Consider the following 26,987-nt stretch of genomic DNA (forward strand, 5'->3'; position numbering starts at 1 on the left):
GCAAATCCATCCTGGATCCGTTGGCTGCTGGCCAACCACAGATGCCTGAATTGTAGTGACTCATCTGAGCCTGGTCGGAGCAGCTGAGCCCTCCTAGCCGACTCATAATCTCATGGGAAATAATGGTGGTTGATTAAAACCACTGAGTTTTGTGTGGTTTCAGCTAACTACCTGCTTCCCTGCCCCAACATTCACTTTGCTTTGGGTAGAGCCTTGGTCCATGCTGGACATGAAGATCCGATCTTAATCTTCTCTTGTGTTGGTTGGGAAGCCACTCTTTTGTTTCCAAGAAAATCGCAGCACTAGCAATTGGATGACTTGAAATAAAAGTGCTGGAGATACTTGTAATCAAGTCACTTTGGTCTGTGTACACTTGGAGTTTATCAGAAAGTATGTTGCTGACCTTAACTTGAACAATGTTTTCTATTTGCTTGAGGGGCGCTCACTTTCAGTAGCAAACAGACCCCTAGTTACCTAGGCACCACAATGCATTATTTTTACTGCTTTGGCATCCAGTGGCTAAGTGTCAGGGCCGGGGACTTAGTTTCTAGCTGATGATTCTTACCTGTGCAGCTGGATTCTTTGGGTCTAAGAGTGCTTTTTAGGAACTCTTAGAAATGTAGTCACACTTGACCCAAGAATGAGCCTGCTATATTCAGAAAGTGCACCTACTTTAATCCAGGGGGTTTACTGGGCTGGCTACCAGCTAGCCTCAGTAGGCTCCCAGCCTGAGATGGCTTTTGTTCAGTTAGAGGCTTTCTGTGAAAAGCCCTGCTCCCTAATTAGATGAATTTTAAGGTATTAAGGTCAAAGTACATAAATTTTAAGATTTAATATTATCCTCACGTATGGTGTTTTACAAAAATTTTGTACACACAACTCTGACTTTATTAAATTTTCTCCCCCGTGCTGCATTTAATGGCCATGTTGTGTGTCAGCAGTCTATCTACTGTGTTAAGTGAAGTAGAATTTAACTCTTCCATAGTTTTCTCTTTCTGAAAGCAAAGAGTTAGAATGATTGCCAGTTAAATGACACATTAAAAATGTACTAGAATGTATCTTGTAGGAAATGTTTTCTTGTTTTAAGAAGAGCTGATAATTGCTCACTGCCCTTTTGTGGTCCATATTAATGAGTGAAGTCAAGCAGCCTGTAAGGAGTGTTGGAAGTATCATGGCTCGTGGGGAGCTGAGCCAAGTCTGACGGCCCATTACAGTGGTGAGAGAAGACATATCGATATGGAGGAAGAACTCCAGAGTCAAATGGGGCATCTGGTCTACTCACGTGAGTCTCAAAGACTGTAAAATGAGCAATCTTTCATGTTCACATAGTGTTTAATAGCTTACATGGTGGCAGTTATTGTTACTAAATGTTACAGTGTGTTTTAGTGAACCAGATATTAGCAATAAGAAACAGGGATTCTAATCGGTCCCAAAAGAGTAGAATTAACATGTGGCTAATAGGGCTCTTCCTAACATGAAAAAAAACCCAGTTATTCCATCTTGGTTGTAGGCAGAAGCAGATATAATAATTAAGGTTTAGAAGGGCACAAAATCAGGTGTTCTATAATATTTGAATGAACTGTTTCCAAAACAATAGGATTAAAGTAAAGGATTTATTGTAATCTGCTTACAGTCCTTTGCAAAGACAGACATACGTTTTTGCATAAAGATATAAATAATTGCTTCATTTTAAACTAATTTAGTGTGTTTTTTAATTATATGAAGAAGTTTTGGTGAATTATGAATTGTACCAAACCAAGATTTTTATGAGCAATATGGTACAAAAATGAGAGCAGACAGACGGTTTGGACTGGGACAGGCATTCAACAGTGAATTTAGAATATGGCTTTGCTGATTAATCAAGCAAAGTTACTTGGAGACACACAAAGAATCAGTAACTTTGTTAATACAAAAAGCTGAAGCAGACCGTCTCCATCCCAAACCTAGTTATGTCAGAATTCCGATCTCATAAAAAGTTAAGTCTGAGCTTAAATCTGCTCCTGTTGGCCATGTCTTTTCTGGAAACCCCCAGTCTGCATGCTGTGTATTTATCACCTTCCAAGTGTGGCGTTCATATTGCTGTGCATGTAAGTTGACTGTATTTAAAGATCTGCCTATAAATTAAATTCCTGAAATGTAAATTATGTTAGAAAAACTCCTCCCTCCGAAAGCAGCTTTCACAGGTTTCCCCTTGCATAAGGCAGGTGTCTTTTGAAAGACGAGGTAATGTTGCCTGCATGGTGAACATGGAGAAAAGTGTTGATCCTAATGCTGCCTTCTTCCGGCCGTGGGCTTCTCCAGCTATATATAGCTTTTAGATTTGGGAAAATGTGATTTGACTGAGTACCTGAAGATTATCACCACTTTTAAAAGATTAATTTGGCCTCTATTCAAAGTAGTTTATTTAGTGCAATCATATTGTTAAGTTTCCCCCAAAGATATATACGTATGTGATTTGGGGCAAGAGAAAAGCCATAAATTGCATCCGTGCCAAACAGATTCATGAATTAAAAATTTTAGTGCCACTGTCTTGCTTCTATGACCTGTAGTTTTTTTTCCCAAAAAAACTGTTCATGTATAAAAGTTATTTTTAAAACCTACCTTTAAAAATCTAAAAACCCTCTGATCATTGTGTGGTCTCCATACCGTTCTCACTGAACTGTGCCCATATGCATCTTCAGTAACCTACGTGATCCCATTACCAGGTCCAGGAGTGCTGAACTCCTCTCCAAGACCAGAAGTGAACATTTCACGTTCTACAGATGTAGTGAGTGCATGGGCTTTCTTTCCCAAAGGGGAAAATTTTCCATTTTCTCAAATGGGATGAGACTGTGCCCTCAGAGCCAACCTGGTTCCTGTCTCCCTCTCCTGGAGCTGATCCTGCTTGTTGAAGAGAAAAGGAAAAGAAGCAGCTCTCCTAAAGCTGCAGCCCTGCCAGGACATTCTCTCCCATGTGTTGTCAAATGACACCTTCAAGGAGCTGCAGACACCACAGCGTGTTGTTCCTGGATAGAAGGAGGATGAGCAGAAGCTGGAAACACGTGCTCGAACCCCAACAAACACCCTAAGCAGGAGACCATGGACAAAACAAAAAGTACAGAAAGAGTACAAAGGCTTAAAGACAACCAAAGAGGTTTAAGTATGGTTATTTACAACAGAGACTGTAAAATGGTAAATTAGATATGAAGCTAAAAAAGGCACAGCTTTCCCTTTCTTAAATACACTGTAAACGGTTCATTATGCATGCAGAACATTTCACTTTACAAAAAAAATTTTTTACCTTGTTTGTTTAGACAAAGATAGTACTTAAATAGTCTCCAGCAAAATAGAATTCTTTCAAAAATACTTTCCCATTCATCCTATTAACCATTAAATTTTTTTTTTTGTAGTATGTGTCTCATTTACAAAAGTTCCTTATACCTTATTTCAGGTCCTTCACAATTTATACATACAGTAATGTACAACACAGCAAAAGACTGCAAAAAATTATTTGTAAAGCCAACACAATAGATACTAGAAATCGAAACCAAGGTGTCTGTTTTAACATCTTATCCATTCTAATTAAATAATAAATGGACACTAAAGGGGGTGTATACCAGTGATGCAGAAGAATGGAGGCAAATAAGAGCCCCAGAGGGGCCCTCACTTGCACTCCATGGGCTCTGTTATTACACAACAGGAATCTGTATATATTTTTTCTTTTTTTGTGTGTTTTTTAAATAACAAAAGAATATTAATGCCCCATATTGACTATACGTTTTATGTGCAAACCAAGGGTAAGCTTTAAAAAGTCCGTTAGTCCTTGAACCCTTTTAAAACAAGCGAACGATACCAGAAACTACATGGCATAGTTAAAACTTCCATCTGTTAAAATATCAAAATCAGAGAGTTATTGACTAGATATGGCTTTTCATCCAGAGGAACAGGAACGTGTTTCTAAGTGCTGGGGGGGACTGGAGAGGGCAGAATTCTTTAGGCTGCTCAGGTCTTGCCAAATCCACGTCAAATTGCTTTCCCGGTTCCAAACCCTTTACATGATTTTAAACTTGAGAAACTGCTGAACAAGTGTGAACCAATCATCACATGTTAAAAATATGATTTCTTGGGTCCTTCGAGGGTGTGGAATAACACGGGGAAACTTAAGGCAAAGTTCTTCTGGTAAGACATCTTCTGTTACTTCCTGTGAAAGTAAAGGGGCTTGGCGTTCCCGGACTCCACCTTCGGCAGCTGGTCACTGATGATCTCCACCAGCATCGCGGGGAACTCCACTTTCAGGGCCTGTGACTCTCGGAAGGTGTAGAAGCAAAATTCCAGCAGGTCACTCACCAGCTGTAACACAAACAAAGGGGACGTGACACTGAGGCTGAATCTCCATCCCTGTCCTGGGACCCCTCCGCAACCTAACTCTGCTGTAAATGAGAGCTACGCTCAGAAATCCGAACAGGAACTCACGTCTGCAGAGCTGCCTCATCACTTGGGCTAACTCTTGTCTTGGGCGAGAAGGAAGAGTGCAAATGTCCCTGTCACGTAATACACCTCTCATGCAAACAGACTGAGCCAAGAGCTGAGTAACTGTCAAGTGTTGAATTTACTGGTGGCAACAGGGACGGTAAGGATTCCATAGCATCTGTGTCACTGCTGATGAAAGCAATGGCTGAAGTGGTCTCGTTAAATTCTCATTTCTAACTGTGTGAATTGGGTGGGGTAGACATGTGCATGTATCTGTGGACACCGGCGACTGGCTGGAGGTGGAGGGGCAGGTGCTGGCTCAGGGCTGGGGGGCTGATGCCCGGGAGAGTGAGGGGCAGGGCAGTGCACCTCTGCTGGTAGGGGCTGTATTCCCTCTAGGTCTGGCTGGGCCCTGTCCATGGAGCTGTGGTCATGGGGTAGCTAGCACTTCTCCCAGCACTGCCGTCCACCTTTCTCCCTCCTTCAGGCTTCCCAAGCTGGATGCAGGGCCGAGACTGCTCAGCCCCCCCTTCTGCCTGCCCAGTTTTATTAAGATACAATTGACATACAACACACTGTAAGCTTAAGGGGTAGAATGATTTGATCTGATACACTTGTATATTGCACAATGATTAGCATCTCCATCGTATCATATAATGAGCACGTTTTTGTGTGTGTGTGTGGTGAAAGTATTTAAGATCCCACTTAGCAACTTTAAAGTATATAATAAAATATTAGCTATAGTCAGTATGCTGTGCATTAGATCCCCAGAGCTTATTCCTCTTACACAGTAGTTCCCCCTTATCTGGGGTTTCAGTTACTTGTGGTCAACTGTGGTCCAGAAGCAGATGATCCTTATTCCGATCTACTGTCAGAAGGTTAACAGTGGCCTAAGGCCTTCATCATTCACCTCACTTCACCTCATCACATAGGCATTTTATCAACTCACAGCTTCACAAGGGTGAGCACAGTACAATAAGGTATTGTCAGGGAGATCACAATCATAAGTTTTATTACAGTATACTGCTATAATTGTTCTATTTTATTAGTTATCACTAATCTGTTACCATGCCTAATTTATAAACTTTATCATAGGTATATGTATGTATAAAAAAACATAGTGTATAGAGAGTTTGGGACTGTCCACAGTTTCAGGCATCCACCCACTCTAACTGGAAATTTGTACCCTTTGACATCTCCTCACTTCACCCCCTTGTAACCTACCATTCTACTCTCTGTTTTCTACAAATTTGGCATTCTTAGATTCTACACGTAAGTGATATCACACAGTATTAGTCTCTGTCTGACTTAGTTCACTTAGAGCAGTGCCCTCGAGGCCCATCCATGTTGTTGCACACGGCAGGATTTCCTTCTTTCTGGTGGCTGAATCATATTTCTGTGTGTGTGTGTGTGTGTGTGTGTGTGTGTGTGTGTGTGTGTGTGTGTATGTGTGTGTGTGTGTCTTCTCTCTATCCATTCTCAACCACTTTCTATTTCAGACTGATTTTGAGAGAGAGTGAAACATCAAGGACAACTTTTACGTCTCCTCGCCTGTCTGGTCAACCTCTCTACTCTGTAACCCAAGGACCCTTTCCAACCTCCTGGACCTGAACTACTACCAGCTCTGTGAGTAAAAAAAAAAAAAAAAGCACAAAACCACATTACTCATCACTATCATTCTTACTGAGTATAATTTGAAATCAGAAAATGTACATTCTGATTTTTCTTTAGCAAATTCCATATCCTATTATGGGAAAAATTACTTTAGGTCATTTCCCACTGTGGTAAGGCGGACAGTACTAATATTACATGCTATAAAATAAATGTAGATTTCAAGTATAAAAATCAAACGAATAATCATATCTGACCTGATTGTTTATAGTTCACGATGCGTGATCAAAATCGAAAGTTTCTGTGATGACTGCCCTTGCACTGTTCACCATGTAAGAACTTATTCACTATGTAAGACCTTGTTCACCATGTAAGAACTTGTTCGTTATGCTTCAGAAGATTGAAGACTGTTGAGAATTAGGCTTGGGGTTGATTAATGATTGTGCATTGAGGCCCCTATACAGAATTTTATTGTTGTTAACAACCATATGATCAATAAATATGAGAGATGCCCTCTCAAAAAAATAAATAAATAAATAAATAAATGTAGATTTAGAGTGATTCTGGTGAAAATACATCTGTAACTTTGCCTCAGTATTTTGAAAAACTCTATTAGCAAGCTTGAGTTGAAATGGATGGTAAGTAACTTTGTGGCAGAGGTCTTCAGTGCAAACGAAGAATCAAGGAAATCTCATTGGGAAAAATAGTTGTTGCTTCTTTTGTGCCTGTATATGCCCTCCGTCTGCAGAGTGATATTTCTTCAGTAGGTCCCAAGGGCTGTGAGGCCTAATGTTCTGCACTCACAGGATCGGGGGGACAACTAAGCCGGTAGATGCCGCAGGCCACTGGCCACCCTGGGCACGTTCCCGGGCACGGTCTTGCTTTGTGGATGTGGTGCTGCAGTTTCTGCACCTGTGAAGTGGGGATAAGAAGACTGCTTCCCCAGCGTTGTTTGAGAGGACTGAATAAGTGATCTGACACACAGCCAAGGCTGAAGAGATGCTGAGATGTACTGCTGGGGAGAAACCTCTTAATTCTGTCCTCGCAGTGGTCTTCAACTGTGACATGCCATTTATCTCTGTGGGATGTGGTCTGCCAAACCCGCTCAGGGTCTGTGTGTGAGTTGGTCCTCAGGTCCCCCTTCTACATACATGAGCAACGGGAATATTTTGGTTTTTGCCTTTTCAGGAAGGAGATTTAAAAAACATAAATGGCAAACTGATTTTCTTTAAGGCGGCAGGCCACTTGTGCCACAGTTGGTAGTGCTGATGGCAGGTCACACTCTTCAGTGCAGGGGACGGCAGAGCCCTGGGCACTGTCCACAGGCTCTTAACTCACCCCAATCTCTCCTCCGGCCTGCCCCCAAGGTCCCTCTGTGAGGGGGCCTGCAGGGCTGTGATGGAGGACGTGTTTTCCTTTTAAAGTGTTTTAACCTGAGAGGAGACATCTCAGTTTCTAGGGAATGTCAGCTTCCAACCAGGCCAATTCTGCTTGGCAGCCACAGGGTGTTTGGGGAGGGCTGAGGGCCTCATCCCCGTCCCTCCATCCAAGTTACCGAGCACCTGCTCTGGGCCGGGCTCTAGGAAACTACAGTGAATGCAACGAAGCGCTGCTCTTGGGGTGGTGACATTCTGTGCTAAGAGGAAACTGTCCATGCCGAAGGTCAGGTGCGGACAGTGCTGGGAAGGGGCAGAGGAGGTGCTGGACTTGGGTGGGTGCTTGGAGTGCAAAGGTGCCTTTGGCACAGGACCTGTTAGAGGCAGAGCTGAGCCGACAGCTGTCAGGGCCATGATTACAGCCAGCATGGGGTCACTTGAGCTCAGAGCAGCTGACCGATGACATCTCAAGTTACCGGGCAGGGCCAGGGCCACTTAGGGTTTATATTTGTAAACACATCACAGCAACGCTAGTTCGTGTACGTGTGATTAGAGATAAGGAGCAAATTCATTCTTAAACATGTGGCAGCATCACCCAGGATATGCTGAGAAAAGAGTCCAGAACGGAGAGAGACTGGGGCCAAAGGCCTGGCTGTTTTTCACTGCAGGTTGGCTGGGGACAGGTGTCCTGGACCCTACTCACTCGTCATGCATATTACCCTGGGGCTGGCATTTCCCGCCCTCCTCTGTTCACTGTTCCAGACTGAGAGAGCAGTTTGTTTCCAGTCATGAGCTGCTACCCAGCTTGTTTACAGTAAATGCTTCTGTCAGCAGCAGAGGGATGGGGGCCTGCCTGGGGGCATGTGGGGTCAGCCCAGGGCTGGGCATCTGACCCTGTGAGCACTCTCATGGAGGATCCCCCTCTGCTGTGGGGGCAGCCAGGATGCCTATGGGCCCTCAGCAGCATGCCTGGCCCACCCTGCCCTGGGACAAGGCTGAAAACCTCTGAAGGCCTCAGCCCAGCAGGTCCTGAGCCACTGGCTGCAGTTGATGAGGTCACACTAGAAGCCAAGTGTCCTCAGGCAGGGAGACTGGGCCACTCTGGCCCAGGACCTGCTGATCCCTGGCTCTCAGCAGATGTTCCAGGTGGGCTGTTGTCGCAGATGGTCAGAGCACTAGGCAGTGGGCAGGGATGTTGGCCAGTGAGGATGAGCAGCAGCTGGTGAGCCAAACTTCCGCGTCACGGTGTGGTGTCTGACAGTCACTCTGTACACATGCGCGGGTGTCTCCTGGGCGTCAGCCCCGTGTAACGCAGGAGTGCAGACCGAGGAACACAGCCGGCAGGGCCCCGGCCTGAGCCCAGAGGAGCCAGGGTACAAACAGGTCCAACACATGCACCCCGCAAGCGTGGTGCACTGCCCCAGGTCAGACCCCGGAAGGGGTGGCTTTGCATTAGTAAATGACCACAGATAGTTCCCAGTTTGAACCCCAAACTACTACTCCTACTGCAAAGCTGGAAACCTGCAGAGAAGAGCTCAGTTCATCAGGGCCTGCTACAGTCTTGGGGTGTGGGGCAGAGCTTTTCAGAGGTGACCTTTCAGATAAATCTCTTCAGCACAACTCTGTGTGGACGGTTCTGCAGGGGTAATCCAGCAATTTCCTTGGACACTTACTTGGCAAGGAATGATTTTTCCAAAATGTCACTCTTATCTTTTCAATGTATTGGCTGCTTGTTTCCCAGGGTTTCTCCTTTCACAGATCCCCATTCTCTGCAGTCACCCCGCCACCCATCCCAAGGAACCCTTCTTCTCTTCAGAACTCACGGGTGCCACCTTTTGTCCTAATTTACTTGATGATTAGCCACAGAGCCAGGCGACCCCACTTCTGTTTTTAAGATAACGCTTCACCCCAGCAGCTCCCCGAGAGGCTGAGGGCTAACGGGAGCAGAACTTCCGCGGTCTGGGGCCTTGTTCCTGGGCTTATCTGGCTTCTTCCAAACTCTGAAGTACTCTAGAATGACTCATTATTTTAGGGCAGTGTGTTACTAGTCTAAATTAATGAAACAAAAACTGGCTTCTTTAAACAGGCATCTTCATTTTAGTGGCACTAAGTAACACAACTCTATACTGTGATCGAGATGTCTTTCAACTCATTTATTCAGGGTTTTCACGTGACCCTGTGGGCATGCCACACCATGTCATGGGTGCCATGCACCCTGTCACTGCTCCCTGCAGCTAGAAGGGTGGGTGTGGAGAGGGCGGCCAAGGCTGCAGCGAGGAAAGCTCCGCCCTGCTGGCCCCTGGGTGTGGCTGCCTGAACTGCGGGGACACAGAGGGCCTGGCCCCACAGCCCTGGGTCCCGCTGTCTGTCCTGCTAGGTACCACTAGCTGGAGAGGCAGGAACCCTAATTATAGTCAGTAGTAAGAGCCCCACTGTGATATAATGAGCCATGAGAAATATATATTTGGTCATTCAGATACTGATATTTGAATTTCACTCAGTTCCTGAAAACAGTGCAGTCAAAAGGTGAGATGGGTGTTGTCGTGTTAACAAGAGACTTCTGGACCCTCCCACGGGCAGGGGCTGGAGGCTGGGTCAGCCAACGGCCAATGATGCAGTCACTCATGGCGCCGCAGTGAAGCCCCTGGGAAGGACCCCGCCCTCTCCGCGCTGCCGGCTCTGCCCGTAGGATCCTGCTTCTCGGTGGGAGAGAGCTTCCAGGCTCCGGGAGCCAGAGTGCCCCCACGGCCCCCGAGCCAGGCCCCAGGCTCCATGAGGACAGAAGCTCCCTTATTTGGAACCTTGCCCTGTGTCTCTCTTCATCTTGCTGTTAACTTGTACCCTTTACGGCATCCTTTATTAAACTGGTAAACATAAGTGTCTTCCTGAGTTCTGTGAGCCACTCTAGCAAATTAATCAAGCCTAAAGGGGAGGTAGTTGGAACCTCCAGTCTGTAGCCGGTAGGTCAGAAGCACAGGGAACTGCCTGGGGCTTGTGACCAGTGTCTGGAGTGGGGGTGGAGGGAGGTCCTATGGGACGGAGCCCTTAGCCTGGGAATCTGGTGCTGTCTCTGGGCAGCAAGCATCAGAATTGAGCTGAGCTCTCCAACACCCTGCTGGTGTTTGAGAACTGCCTGGTGTAAGTATGTGTGGGAAGACATTGGAATTGGGTCTGGGAACCCGAATGGAGTTATACTGCTATTACTGGTGTGAATAATATTGCTACTGTGTTACATATATGTAGGGGAAAAATACACCATTGCATTTGGTGTTGGGCAAGTGGGAATCACACCCATGTAATTAGGAATCAGAGAAAGTGTTACATAGTGACTTTTTATTCTGTATAAAATGTCTCTGTTGGGATCACACAAATTTACCTAGATGCCCAGCAGGATTTATCCAGACGGAGGGCCATGGGTGGCAGAAGAGCCTGGCAAGGTCACAGGGCAACTGATAGCACTTGGCTTGCTCCACTGTTGAAGACCTCAGGGTCTACCTGTGCTTCTTCCCTGTTCCCTCCACGGAGCCATCAGCTGCGACAAAGCCACCTGGTGGCGATGGAACCCTTAATGATGGCTGCCTCTCTGAAGTGGGGTTCCACGTTTTCAATGGTGTGCTTACAAGTTGTCTGCTGACTACAGAATTTTCACCTAAATTAGGATTGAGTATTTGCCTGAAATGAGCATGGGAGCAGGTTTGAAGTTTTTTTTTCAAAGTTCAGAATTTCAGCCAGCTAAAGCCAGCAACTCTCAGTGCTATAACACTAATGGAAATGGCCAGCAACTGTTTACTTCCGGTGTTCCAGCAACAGCCTGTGAACACTGGAAGATGCTGTGTAGTGATTACATAAGGAGCCAGGCCTTCATACAAAACCCCAACCTCCATCCAGTGCGAGCCCATGTGCAAGGTGCCCACGTGTGCCCTCCTGTGGCCACGCGGGGCTGCTCTTCTCTGCGTGGTGATGGCTCAGCTAAATGTAAATGTGTGAAGGTAACAAAAGCCCTCCAAATTTAGTAGCATTTGTTTCTACACCTAGGAGAAAATATAACCTTTAGCGACACAGTTATACTGCTGCTTACTTGTGGATTCCCTCCTAAATCCCAGGCTCCACAGTGCCAGCACTTCACTAATGCTCCTGCAGGTCTCCTAGGTGTGACTAAGAGAAAAAGCATCAGAAAGATGCCATCAGAGAGTGAGAGACATTACTTCTTTTTGTCCCTCCTTTCAACAAAGAATCAGTCATCCATTCACAAGCAAAAGTACCTTGGTGGGAGCTACGGGATCCGGCACCATATGCCGAGGGACCCCGAGCAGCTGGCTCACCCATGCATTTGGTACTTGGGAGACAGGTTGGTATGGGCTGTGGAACCAGTGGAGCTGGGACCTGCCCCAGCCCCTCTCGCCATGGTTGGGGTGCAAGCCTGGAGAGTGCTGACCTGGGCAGATACTCATGGGCAAGAGGGAAACTGCAGAAGTCTAGCCTACTAGAAGGGAGATTCCAGCAGGCCAGTGGAGCAATAACACAAAACAAGTTTGGGCCAGCAGAGATGGTAAGAAGGGCTTCAGTGCTGCCCTCACCCCACCAAGGAAGGACCACACCAGGCTGGACTGTCAGGTGGTGGTGAACCTCTCCCACTGGAGAAAAGTAGAGTGGCAAGTGAGTGCCTGTCTACCCCAGTGGTGTGGGACGCAGCTGTTCCTCTCCAGAAGCATCCAAAAGATGAAGGAAGAGATAAGGAAGGAAAGAGGCAGATAATATTAAAGGGCGTTAAAAGGATGCAGTGTCTCCAGACTGCATTCAATAGGAAGTCCAAATGCGAGCATCTGGGAAGAGTACAACCCAGGAATCTCCCTACTGGGTCTGTGGGCACCCCCAGTGCCCCAAGTGCTAAACCTGCAGCTCCCTCCACTCAGCAGCTGACTTCCTGCGTGCACTCCTGAATGTGGTGACAAGTGGATTCTCCAGTAGACAGAGAGTGTGTTCAGAAAACCAGCCAGGGTCTATGGGAAAGGGAGAAACCACAAACTTGAGCTATAGCGCCATCTTCTGGAAAACAAAGGTTTCCAGCCTGGTGGGTTTTAAGGAAAGATCATAAAAACTTAAGAACTTTGCCACAAGAGGGAGCAAGAAGGGTGGGACAGGTGGTCCCATACAAAGGCAGAGAAAACCCCAGATTATTAACAGCACTGACAAACAATACCACATCTGAAGGCAACTAGCAGAGATTTAAGGAGGTATCTGCTACTTCAAATGTGAAAGTGCCAGTGCAAAACTACAAGGAACGTGAAAAATCAAGGAAGCATGTCATCACCAAAATGTAGTAATTCTCCAGTAACTGAGCTCAAAGGCACAGAATTTTGGATAAAAACTCCAAAGCTACTGGTTTGAAGAAACTCAACAAACTATTAGAAAACTCAGTGAAATAACACACACAAAACAAATGGGTTGAAAGTGAGATATTTACCAAAGAGAAAGAAATCTTAAAGAAACCAAGCAGAAATTCTGGAGCTGAAGAAGTCAATGAAAAATGTAATAGAGTAGAGGAAGTGGGAGACAGAGTAAGTGAGGAGAACAAAGAAAAAAGAATGAAAAAAAGTGAAGAAAACCTACATGACCTAGAGGATTTCACCAAAAGAACAAATTTTAGAACAATCAGGGTTCCAGAAGGAGAGGAGAGGGGAAAATGGCAAAAAGTTTATAAAGAAATACTAGCTGAGACCTCAAACCTGGGGAGAGAATTGGACATCCAAATTCACAAAGCTATATAAGATCATCCTATTATTTCAATGCAAAAAGACCTTCTCCAAGACATATTATAATTAACTGTCAAAAAAAGAGAAGTCACAAAGAATCGTAAAAGCATACAGGGAAAAAAAGATTAAACCTACAAAGGAAGTCCATTAGGCTATCAGTAAAGACCCTGCAGGCCAGGAGAGAATGGAATGACATATTCAAAGTGTTGAAAGAAACGAAATTGCCAATCAAAAATACTCTATCCAGCAAAGTTATCTTTCAGGTATGAAGGAGAAATAAATACTTTCCTAGACAAATAAAAGCTGAGGGAGTTCATCACCACTAGACTCATCTTGCAAGAAATGCTGGATGGAATAGACACTAATCAGTGAAATGAAAATATAAAAAGTTACATACTGGTAAAGGAAAATAGACCTAGAATACTCTAGTTATGTAATAGGATGGTGTGTTAACCACTTAACTATAGTAGAAAGGTCAGAAATACAAAAAATAATTACAGCTACTATAATTTGCAAATGAGTATGCAATAAAAAAGAGGTAAATAATGACATCAGAAATATAAAAAGGGAGAGTAAATGGGTGAAACTTTTATAGACAATTGAAATTAAGTTGCTAATAGCTTAAAATGGATTATTTTATCTGATGTCTTATGTAAGCCTCATAATAACCACAAAGAAAAAACTATAATAGATGCACAGGAGATATATGATAGGACATAAAACTATAATAGATGCACAAGACATAAAGGGGAACAAAGCAGAAATGGAGGGAAAAGTCTCAATGGGAATACAAAACAATAAGATGGCATTAGTAAAGCCTTCACATAGCAATAACTCTAAATGTAGATGGATTGAATTTACCAATCAAAAGACACAGACTGGCTGGATTAAAAAAAAAAGACCCAACTATCTGCTTCCTACAAGAGACTCACTTCAGGTTTAAGGACACACATATGTTCAGAGGGAAGGGATGGAACAAGGTATTCCATGCAAATGGAAACCAAAAGAAAATGGAGGTAGCTTTACTTAGACAAAATAGACTTTAAGCCAAAAATAATAACAAGAAATAAAGTCAATATATAATGGTAAACGTGTTAGTTCATCAAGAAAATATAACAATTATGCATATATAAACACCCTATACTGGAACATCTAAATATATTAAACAAATACCAGTAGATTTGAAGGGAGAAATAAGCAACAATACAATAATAGTAGGGCACTTCAATACCTCACTTTCAGCAATAGATGATCCAGACAGAAAATCAACAAGTAAACATTAGGCTTGAATCATACATTAGGCCAAAGGAAACTAACAAACGTTTATAGAACATTCTGATCAATAGAAAAATACACATTCTTCTCAAGTATACACAGAACATTCTCCAGGATAGACCATATATATGATAGGACACAAAACAAGTCTTGTAAATCTATGAAGATAATGAAATCATGCCAAGTATCTTTTCTGACTATAACAGTATGAAACTAGAAATCAATAATAAGAGGAAAGCTGAAAAGTCAGTAATTCTGCAAAACCAATAGAAAAAATTCTCAAAAGAAATGAAATGGAACACAACCTACCAAAACCTATTGGATGCTGCAAAAGCAGTTCTGAAAGGGAAGTTTAGAGTGATAATGCATATATTAAGAAAACACCTCAACTAAAACCCTACCTTTACAAGTCAAAGAACAAACGAAGTGTAAAGTTAGCAGAAGGAAGGAAATGACAAATATCAGAATGGAAATAAATGAAATAGTTTGATTTTTTCCCCCATTTTGCTGGTTTCTAAGAGCTGGCTTTTTGAAAAGATAAAATTGACAAACGTATAGCTAGACTATGAAAAAAGAGTGAATTCAAATAAATAAAATCATAAATTAAACAAAAAATAAACTACAGAAATACAAAGGGTTGTAAAACTGAATATTTGGTAACAAATTGTATAAGCTAGGAGAAATGATAAAATCCTAGAAACAAAAAACCTGCCAAGAAAATCAGAAAGAAGCAGAAAATAAAAAATGAGTAAGGAGTTTGAGTAATCAAAAACCTCCCAACATAGAAAATCCTCAGACCAAAATGGCTTCACTGGTGAATTCTATGAAATTTTTAAAGAAGTGTTAATATATGCTTCTAAAAACTCTTCCTAAACTGAAGAAGAGGGAATATTTCTAAATTCATTTTATGAAGCCAGCATTACCCTGATACCTAAGCCAGATAAGGGCACTACAAGAAGAGAAAACTATAGACCAGTGTTCCTGATGAACATAGATGCAAATATTTTCAACAAAATATACACAAACTGAATTCTGCAACATATTAAAAGACTCATAAACCATGACCAAGTGGGGTTTATTGGCAAGGATGGCTCAACATACAAAAAACAATGAATGTGATAGACTACGTTAACAGAATGAAAAGTAAAAATCATATGATCGTCCCAGTAGATATGGAAAAAGCATTTGACAAAATGCAACACCCTTTCATGATAAAAACCTTCAACAAATTGGATATAGAAGGAACATACCTCAACATAATAAGGCCATACATGACAAACCCATAACTAACATTATCCTCTAAGATGAGGGGAAAAAAGACAGGGATGCCAGCTTTCACCACTTTTATTCAATATAGTACTGGAAATCCTAGCTATAGCAATTAGGAAAAACATAGAAATAAAGGCATCCAAATCTGTGAGGGAGCAGTACAATTTTCATTATTTGCAGATGATATAATCTTATATGTAAAAAACCCTAAAGACTCAACTCCCAACTTCTGGAACTAATCAAGGAATTCAGTAAAAGTGCAGGATATAAAATTAACATATAGAAATCAGTTGCATTTCTATACACTTACCAATGAAACAGCTGAAAAAGAAATAGACAATTCTATTCACAATAGCATTCAAACAATAAAAGATTTAGGATTAAATTTAACCAAGGAGGTGAAAGAGCTGTACAATAAAAACTACAAAAATTTGATGAAAGAAATTAAGAATACCCAAATAGGAAGATATCCCATGTTCATGGATTGGAAGGCTTAATATTGTTATGATGCCCTTGCCCTTCAAAACCATTTCCAGATTCAACAGAGCCTATCAAAATTCCAATAATATTTTTGACACAAATTGGAAAAATCTTAAAATTTGGATGGAACCACAAAAGACTCTGAACATCCAAAGTAATCACTATAAGAACAAATCTGGAGGCCTCATACTTCCTGATTTCAAACTATATTTACACAGTATGGTACTGGTATAAAAATAGATACACAGACCAGTGGAACAGAAAGCTCAGAAATAAATCCCACATTATGGTCAATTAATATTTGACAAGGGAGTCAAGGACACATAACAGAGAAAGGATACTGTCTTTAACAAATGTTGGGAAAACTGGACAGCCACATAAAAAAAAATAAAACTGGACCACTACTTTCCACCGTACACAAAGATTAACTTGAAATGGATTGAAGGTTTAAACATAAAACCTGATACCTTGAAACTCCTTGGTGAAAACATAGGAAAGAGGCTCCTTGATATTAGTCTTGGCAAAGTTTTTTTTTACATAGAACACCATAAGCAACCAGCAATAAAAGCAAAATTCAACAAGTGAGATTATGCCAAACTAAAATTTTCTGAACAGCAAAAAAAAGTCAATAAAAAAATGAAAAGGCCACCTATTGAATATGAGAAAATATTTCCAAACCTTATACTGGGGAAGAGGTTACTATCTAAAATATATAAAGAATTCATACATCTCTAAAAACAACAAAAAATCCGATTTAAAAATGGGCAGAGGAACTGAATAGACATTTTTTTCAAGAGGATAACCAATTGTAAGTTAATGGGTATACAAAAAGGATGCTCAACATCACTAATTACCAAGAAAATGCAAATGAAAATCACAGGCTGTCACCTCACACATGTTAGAATGACTAACAGATCTCTCTGCACCAAGAAGGCAAGAGATAACAGGTATTAATGAGGATGTGGAGGAAAGGAAACCCCTGGGCACTGCTGGTGAGAATGTAAACTGGTGCAGCCATTAGGGAAAACGGTACGGAGGTTCTTCAAGAATTTAAAAGAAGAATTACCATATGATCCAGTAGCTCCATTCCTGGGTCTCTATCCAAAGGAAATGAAAACAGGATATTGAAGAGATATCTACACTGCCATGTACATTGCAACATTATTCACAACAGCCAAGATAAGGAAACCACCTAAGTATCTGCCAACAGATGAATGGATTAAGAAATGTGGTCTATACATACACACACATACACACACACACACACACACACATATATGCATACAAAGGGATATTATTCAGCCCAGAGAAAGAAGGTAATCTGCCATTGGTGACAAAATGAAATGACAATGTGGACATTATGTCAAGTGAGATAAGCCAGAGAAAAGACAAATATATGACCTCACTTATATGTGGAATCTAAAAAAGCCAAAATCATAAAAACTGCCTCTTGGCATAATTAGAGAGAAGTTGTTTGAGGTACAAAATTGCAAACAGTAGATAATAAATCCTAGAGATAGATGCACACTATAGTGATTACATACAACAATATTATATTCCAAACTTCAAAGTTGCTAAGAGACTAGATCTTAATTGTTCCCACAAGTAAAGTAAATTATGTGAAAGTAACAGAAGTATTAGTTAATGCTGCAATGGTAATCATATTGCAATATATAAATGTATCAAAGTAACACATTGTACACCTTAAGCTTAAGTGTTATGTGTCAATTATATCTCAATAAAAAAAAGATACTATCAGAAAAAGATTGGTTTTTAAATACTCAACAGAATGCATTTTTTGCCCCAAAGCTCATCAGTGAGCATGCTCAGTACATCAACTGAATTCTAGGCCTGCAGTGAGGCAGTGGGGAATTTTGCTGGATGCTTTGGAGCTCTGCCACTGGCAACAAGCCACCATCTGGAAGGGGGATCTTTTGTTGATTCCCCATTTTACAAGAATGCCCTTCTCTGCAAGGGCCAACCTGCATGGACAGGGTTTCCCCACATTAGGAGCCAAGCATCAAGGCGGCTGCTTCCTTTGATGTGAGCTTTGCTTGTAAATTCTGGGTAAGGGGACCCTCTATGAAGGTGGCTAAAGCTGGGGCTCCAGGACAGGATGAGCACCTCTGGCTCTGAGGTCTGGTCGCCTGATAAAGGAAGGGAGGCAGGGTTGCCCCATGCGGCCTCCTGGACTGGTTCTGAAGTCTAGGCTGGTTCAGGCTTAGGCACTCTGGGCCAGAGAGCAGGTGCCCAGCATCTCATGAAAACCAAGGGCAATTCTGAAAACTCACCTCTGCCACCATTTATTAGCATCTGATTGTTATCTGGAGTTACATTTAAATTTTTTCATCACCATTTTTACATTAAATTCAACAGCAGTCATTGATCTCTGGTCAGTGATGAACATAAATCTTTAAAATACATTGTTTGGATGCTGTGCACAGCAGATGGGTTCAATTTCTTTCTAATCTTTTTTGTACTTAAATTTATTTAATTTCCAGCCTGTTTAAGTTGCCTTGTATTCCAAGCCTTGTTCTAGATCACAGCTCCACCTCCTTGTGAATAAGGTCTATTGTACATGTGAAAACACAAAGAAAAATGACACAATGGAAAAGAAGAGCTTAAAGATAAAGGGATAATTAGAACATTGCTGAACAAAGGAAGTCTAATGAAAGGGTTGTGTTTGAGATGCATGCATTGGCATGTTACTGTATATAGAAGTATGAACTTCTCCTAATTTTGTTTTCAATACTTCCTAGATTCTTTCAAATGTATACGACACTGAGCAATGTAAAAATCTAAACCAATTCAAGTTTATAAGTTACCAACTTTAATATCAGGTTAAATTAAGAGAAAGCAGTTAAATCCTTCTTTCAAACTCTGAAAGAAAAGGAACGCTAAGGGATAGGGAGTAATTCCCATTGGCCAGAGGCAGCCTCTTCTGATCCAAGTAGAAACACCTGAGACTAAGGTGGTCTAAAGAATTCCCTCGATTCTATGATGCCATTAAATGAATCAAGGGTCAGCAAACTAAAGCCTGCAGGCAAAGTCTGGGCTGGTAATGGTTTTTGTAAATTTTGGGGGGTTTGTTTCTTATACTTTTAAGTATAAGAAAAAATATAATAATATTTTGTGACATGGAAAATCATACTAAATATAGTTTTACTGGAACACAGCCATCCTGACTCATTTAGAGATATTCTCTAAGGCTGCTTTTATGCTACAGTGGCAGAGCTGAGCAGTTCTGACAAAGACCACGGGGCCCGCAAAGCCTATAATATTTACTACCTGGTCCTTTATGGAAAAAGTTTGCTGGCCCCTGGACTGGAAGGCACATCAGGGATTTTAGTAACAGATTTTTGTTGTTAAAATATATAAATCAAGATGTCAACTGATTTCAGAAATACTGAAATATGAAAATAAAGGTCTGTGAATCAAATGATGTAGTAGCTCGATCTACTTTTCCAAATCTTACACAGGGTCTCTGAGCTTTTAGGAAATACTTTAGAAAGAATCCTTGTACATGAGGGAACTGATCTATGTAACTGAAGACACCATCCAGCTAAAAGGTTCCAGAATTTGTCATTCACATGGAAAGCTGCCATCACTTTCATTTTACATTTTTGGCTATTCTTCTAGGAGTCACATACCCCAAGCCTACAGCCCCTGGAGGTTACATATATTTACAGTTAATTTCATTATTCATGGTGATTACATTCTACAAAGTCATTGCAAACAGAGAACTGAACCCTTGCTCCTAAGGGAAATATAGAACCATATTCCCATGAGCTTTCAGTCACATTTTCATCGAAAGATCAATACATAACCTTGTTTTATGTGTCCCTGTTTAAAGACACCTTACTTAATGTGTATTGCTGATTCCTTAACATAGAACTTACTGTCAACAGCACTATCTTTCTTGGCTGAACAAAGCTTAAACATACTTATTTTCTTCATCAGGCATGTCACAGCCTTCTAGTGTTTAGGCACACAAGACAGTGTGTGAACACTAAATTTGGGGACCATTTTAAACAGCAAAATCACCAATAAAAATACCAAAAATCAGTACTAAAGCTTAAAAAGCTTATTTACTGTAAAACAAGGCAGAGTATCACATTAACTTACATTGGGAACATGCACATTTGGTGACTCAGTTTTTTACTGCTGGGTGTGCATTCTGTGAATGCAAAAGTACTGTCTTGATTTTGGGGTTACAAATAAATTTTAATCGGTAGGCAAATTTGTAAATATAGAATCTGCAAATAATGAGGATAGACTATGTATGGAACCATATACTTTCTAGTCCCTTTAACTATGACCTTGGTAAACAAAATTAACTGGCATCTTCCTGGCCTTTTCAATCCAATCATTTGAAAAGATCTTCCCTAGTCTAAAACAGCACTGATAATAAAATTCCTTTTTTCTACTGCTTAAAAATCTCTCTTTCCCTTGTGAAATTCCTTCACTATTTTTTCTTGTGTCAAATTAGACCTTGCTTTCCCAACAGGAGGAAACCTATTACTCCCGAAGGAGGTAGGAAGAATTTCTCCTTGCCCAGCAACAAGATCAGCGAATAAGAAAACACCACAACTCAGCCAATGAGAAACCATCTCCACCTTGAACCCGTGCTCTCCTCCAAAGGTCTTTCATTCGAAACAACCCCTCCTGACCTCCTTCTTTTCTCCAGAAAGTAACGTTCCTCTCTGTTGTTCTCCAGATTTGGCCAGTGGTTTGCCATAGCTTGCATGTCCTGAACTGAAATTCCTCTGCTATTCCTAAATAAACCCATTTCGCTATTAAAACAACTGGGTGTTTTACTTTCAAGGTCGACATGTGTTTCCTTCACTTCTTACACCCTGCTCCACTTCAGCTCTCTGCCTTTCACGCCCCTTCTTTAACAGGCACATTTGCAGGGTGTGCCACAAATTGCAAAGTGCCCCGTACACTCATCAACTCCTCTGCTCAACATCATCTTAGAGAAATTACCTTATGCCTACACAGGGTGCACTGTTTGTGAGGCCCCCTGTTCAAAGTTTACATAACATTCAAGATGGTGATGTAAGCCAAGAGTGGGACCCTTAGATGTGTGGAGCCCCTGAAGTGACACCTAACCTAGCAGGGGTAGCACAGCTAACCAGGTGCTGGGCTTGCCCTGCTCTGACGGGCCCCACGCATGCTGCTTTCCCTCCTGCACTTCTGCCCTCTGGTCCTGCCTCCCTTATGAATGGGGGGAAATGCACTTAATCACTCCCTGTATTAATTCTTTTCTGAATAAAAAGGATAAAAACAATGATTAAATATTACTATTATTCCCTTGTTATAGAGAAAGGAATTGAGGTGATTAAGCATAAATAGTAATATTTATACATCCTTTGCCTCATGGAAATATTAGAAGGACTTGACAGGACTTAGGAAGAAAGGCACTAGGTAAATCCCAGATATTATATAGTTATTTTATATCGTAAGTAGAGGGATTTAGGCTGAATGAGAAAGGGGGATTTATTGACACAGGTGTTAGACAATGAGATAGGTTCCCCAAATCTTCCCTAGATATATTTCATATTATAAAGCGATTCCTGTGTGTCAGGTTAGATTTCAATGTGATTTTCCATGAGCATGGCTTCCAGGATCTCAATGGTTCTTTCTACCTGATACTTTGTTTTGTTTATTCCGAGAAAGCTCCCTCTATGGCACCATAAATCTCTTAGCATCAGGTGGGAGTGGAATGCACAATTTCTAAACCTCCCCAAACAAGGGAAGGTCCTAGTTTGCCCCCAGCATTCTTTCAAAACTATCTGTAAACAATGGCACATGTTCTGTGTGTAGGCAAATTATAAAATATGAATTAGTAATGAAGCCAGAGGAGTGGTTTTAAGAAAATATGCCTTCCCCCATCTTTTTAAATAATTAAGATCAGACCCAACTGTGAATTTTGCCAGTTAAGGATTCAAAGAAACAAGCTACTCTGTTATCACTGTGAGTTCATAAGAGAAAGATTTTGACCCCAAAACAAACAAACAGAACCCACGGAATGGGAGAAAATATTTGCAAATCTTATATCTGATAAGGGGTTAAGATCCAGAGTACATAAAGAATTTACACAATTCAACAGCAGCAGAATTAGGAAATGGACAATTGACTTGGAAGAGATAATTCTCCAAAGAAGACATATAAATGGCCAGTAAACACATGAAAACATGCTTACCGTCACTAATAATTAGGGAAATGCAAATCAAAACCACAATGAGATACCACCTTTACACCCACTGTGATGACCACTATCACAAAAAATAGCAAATAACAAGTGTTGACAAGGATGCAGAGAAATGGGAACCTTTGAGCCCTGTTGGTGGGTGTATAAAAAACTGAAAAACAGTTTGGCGATTCCTCAAAAAATTAAACATGGAATTATCATGTGATCCAGCAATTCCACTTTTAGGAATATATCCAGAGAACTGAAAGTAGGGTTTTGAAAATAGGGTTGTTTAAAGAGGCCAAGAGGTGGAGGTAATCCGAATGCCTATTGACAGATAAATGGATAAACAAAATGTGGCATATGCATACAACAGGATATTATTTAGCCTTAAAATGGAAGGAAATTCTGATACATGCTACAACATGGGTGAGCCTGGGGGGCATTATGCTAAGTAAAGTAAGTCAGCCACAAGAAGACAAATATTGACTACACATATATGAGGTACCACAGTAGTCAAATGCAGAGGCACAAAGTAGAAGGGCTGGAGGGAGGGGAAATGAGGAATTGTTTCCTAGTGTAGAGTTTCAGTTTTGCAAGATGAAAGAGTTCTGGAAATTGGTTGTACAATGTGAATATACTTAAGACTCCTGAACTGTATGGTTAAAAATGGTTTAACTGGTATATTTTATATTTGTGCTTTTTACCACCATTAAAAAAGGAATGACAGACTCCTGTACTGAAGTTTTTTTCTTCATTCCTCTAAAATCGAATAAAACTGCAACTCAGAATGTTGCCTGGTTATCAGCTAGCAGTTGGTAAGCACCATCTTAACAGTCTGAACACTAGCCACTAAAAATATTCTGTGTTTTAAGTCAACATTTTCCAAAGAGTTAAGGGAAATAATCCAGATTTTTGCATTAAGTCAGTCACAGAAAGCCATGACCAACCATGAAAAACCAGAGATGAAGTTATGTGGCTGCAAGTAGAAATTAACTGTCATTATAATTAAGGTGTAACATGAAAATGGTGGCTGAGAAAGGACTCAGGACCACTGTCACCGATAATACTGTTACTTGAAACATAAGATCAGCTCTGAAAGGTCATGGCTCCCTTTGAGAACAAATTCTCATACCTAAACCAGTATCACTTTCACTAATTGAAGATTACTCATAACCTGTAATCAAGTTAGTTTTGATGTTATTTATTTACAAGGAAAGAGTTGGCAGCTACCGTGATTTCTTAACTGTACTTAAAACACGTAAAACCAAAAAATTGGTGTATACTTTTGTCCACATTCAACATGTTCATTTACATACATGCCATCACACAAGACTTGTATGTCGTTTTTATTTACTAAAGCAATTTTACTAAGGAGTTTTAACTTTTTGAAATTTTCTTTCTTTTTTTGAAAGTTACCTCTTGTCCCTGTTTAGTTTATGGTTTCTGATACCGTGATTGGAAACCTAGTGAACATTAAGAGTCGAATCAATCAGTTGTCTTCACTCTCACCTCCTCATTGCTACGGCGGCTGAAAGGTTTTCGAACTGTTTCCTAAGTGACCTGCCAGCAGCTTCTGCTCCTCTGACCTCTCCTTTGCAGAGCAGGGGACACACTCTTTTCTGGCTCGCCTCCGATGTCCGTCTTTTTGCCTCCTTATCTTCCCTCAGCAGCAGCTTTGTGCAGGCAATAACCTTCCTGTTTCTGGTCCACCAGCTGTTAACCTCTGGGTTCAGTGCTGGGCCCTCCTCTCACCATCCCGATGCCTGGGCAGGTCCATCTACCACATGCTTCAGTGACCATCACGTGCCACGACCTCCCGGGTCTGCATCGGTGTGTCACGTGCCTCATCTTCATCTCCACAGGGCCCGGGTCTTCCTGACATTTTCCCTGGGATACCAGACACGCTCCTCCCCTCCCCTCTCAGGGTGCCTCCCCTGCGTCTCCCCAGTTCTGGTGCTGTGCTGCCCAACCACCTATGTCCTGGGGGTCATCTGAGATGTGCTCCCTCCTCTCTCAACCTCCGTGTCCTATGCCTCACCAGGAACCACCCATTCCTCCACCTGAGTATCTCCTTGGTGCCCCCAGCCCCGTTCTAAGCCCTCATCTCCTACCCAGACCAGCATCCTGCTGGGCTCTTTCTTCCTCTGATAGGTTCTCTAGCTCAACATTGTCCAACACTGGACGACCGTCTGACTTTCTGGGCTGCCCCAGATGGTGGCAACTAGCCACATGTGGCCACTGAGCACTTGGAATGTGGCTAGTGTGACTGAGGAATGCAACTTGAAACTTTTCTTAATTTTATTTAATGTAAATAGCCACATGTGGCTAGTGGTTCCTTAATGGCATGAGCAGCTACAGGTTCTCTATAGATGCGCTCAAAACCCCTCAACAGCTTCCTTAATGTGGTTTCTGCCACATCGTCATCTTCATCCTCATTTCTCTCTGCTCCTCCCTGATACTCATGGATACAATGACACCCTCCATCTCCACATCACCCTGGTTTCTCCCCCGTAGGGCATTAGCGTCTTCGGCTTGGAGTAGCTTCCCTCCACCTGCCTGGCAAACTCCTACTTTGCCTTTGGGGCTCAGCTTGGCATTTTTTCGGTCACCTCATGCCACAGCCCACTCCACCCTGCCTCTTCCCCGGCCAGGTGCTCCACAGTCCACACCCAGCACACAGCTGTCGGGCTGCACGCGGCGAGGACGGGGCCCTGTCCCCCTCTGTGTGCCGCGGCCTCAGCCCCAGCGCCCCGGCCCGGGCAGCCCAGGCGCCGGCTCCGCCAGCTCCATCCCGAGGCCTCAGCCTGGCCTGGCAGTGCCGCCTCTGCATCCCCGCAGACACCAATCGGAAAGCGTGACCGAGACGGGGCTGGCCCCTCCACACAGTCTACAACTGGGCACTGGGGAACGCCTTCCAGGGGAGCTTGGGGAGACAGCGCTGACCCCGGACTGCTCGACGTTGGTGGGAGACATCATCTCACTGGGCTTTGCGGCTGATCCCTGAACCACCCCCACGTTTCCATACTGCACCCAAAATCATGAATTCCCTATTTATCCCTGATATCAAAATACCAGAACACTCAGACTGATTTACCATTTCTCAGCATTTTCATTTTTAAATATATTTGGTGCATTTTTTTTCAATTATACAAACAAAAATATTTTAAATGGAAATAAGCATTCACTGGCACAATTCACCCAGAGCAATGCATTCTGGGCTACACTACACTCTTGAAATCAGAAATCTACAAAGGCAAATGGCAGTCTGTATCTGCTACAGGAATGCAGAGATACTGTAAACCATTAATAACTGTTCCACGGTTTCACCAACTGGAGGAAGGGTAAAATCTGCCATGCTCATTATTCATTTAATTTGAAATCTTTACCTATAAAGATTTCTTTTTCAAGAGGAGTGGGTCTTTGTGTAGCTTGTGCCCTCTCCTCCCCTCATGCCCTTGAAGATAAGGCTTGGCTCACTTAGCTTACTCGGGAATAAACAACTCTTCCTTTATTTAGAATCTTTCTTAGTCATAGTCTTGTCAAAGAAGAAGGCAGAATAATACTGATAACAATTATACTAAACAGTTGTTTTTTGCTCGGGGAGATAGACTGTGGCTTTGAATCTTAATTTCTCTTACACACACACGGTAATTGCCAGTAGTGGTTTCTTTATTATAAAGACAGAATCACTCTCATTCCATTGTCACCTGAGCCATGGGAAGAGAGGGGAACTCCTCTCTCCATACCAAGGCAGCACACCTACCCTTTATCATCGGCAGTTTTCTGTTAACACCGGAACCAGGATATTCAGTTCACCACCACCACACCTTCTTGATGGTAACCTAGCAGTAATCTGCCATTGTCCCCATCATCAAACACCTTTAATCCTTCCAGTGAGTTAGAAAGGGGCTCAAGCACACCCCAGTGTGTTTCTAACAATACTAGTCTCCCTAACCCCAGGTAAATGTCTTGCAGGAGGCACAGAAAGCTGCCATGGGACCTGATGTCCGGTGGAGAGGCTTCTGTACTGACCTAAGTCTGAGTGACTCACTGCCAGACAGTCCATGTACTCCTTGCCATCACCAGGGACCGGTCTGTGCTGCCTATTTACATGCTTGATCTCACCAACTTCAGACAGTCATCTCCTTGAAGGCATGCTATGCACCTGCTGGGGTGCTCTGTGTTTAAAAGTAAATTCAAACTGCCTGATGGATGCTCTCTGGTGGTGCCAGAGATGTGATTTGAGGGAAACTCAGGCTAGGAAGCAAAGGGGTGAATATTTTGTTCGGCACCAGCTGTGTGGTAGATGTCTCAGCACCTGTGTTATTTCATTCACTTCTAAAATTCCCCATAAGATGGGTATTGTTCCCATTTTACAGTTGTAGGAACTGAGGACAGAAGGATTGAAGTGCCCAGATTTACTGAGAGAAGTGGTGGAGCAGCACCACAGGCACGCTCGTCCTGCTGTCCCCAGTGGCCACACTGCTGTGCTGGGTTCCTATTTTGGCCTCAAAACTTTTCCTGGGGAGAAACAGATGGGAATGACATAAAACAGAATCAAATGTGGAAGCGAGCAGC

At 42.4% G+C, this 26,987-nt stretch overlaps 1 protein-coding gene across 1 annotated transcript in view; it reads right to left on the minus strand.

The window, feature by feature from the left end:
- Nucleotides 1-230: 230 nt before the first annotated feature.
- NR3C2 (nuclear receptor subfamily 3 group C member 2) overlaps nucleotides 231-26,987 on the minus strand; it is a 332,753-nt gene continuing 305,996 nt past the window's right edge. Inside the window, exon 9 of the mRNA XM_036910130.2 lies at nucleotides 231-4,329. Within this exon, the coding sequence (XP_036766025.1) occupies nucleotides 4,174-4,329 (156 nt within the window). The 3' untranslated portion in view covers nucleotides 231-4,173. The remainder of the gene's footprint in view (nucleotides 4,330-26,987) is intronic.

This window comes from Manis pentadactyla, chromosome 1, assembly GCF_030020395.1.
Source record: "Manis pentadactyla isolate mManPen7 chromosome 1, mManPen7.hap1, whole genome shotgun sequence".
Taxonomy (NCBI): domain Eukaryota; kingdom Metazoa; phylum Chordata; class Mammalia; order Pholidota; family Manidae; genus Manis; species Manis pentadactyla.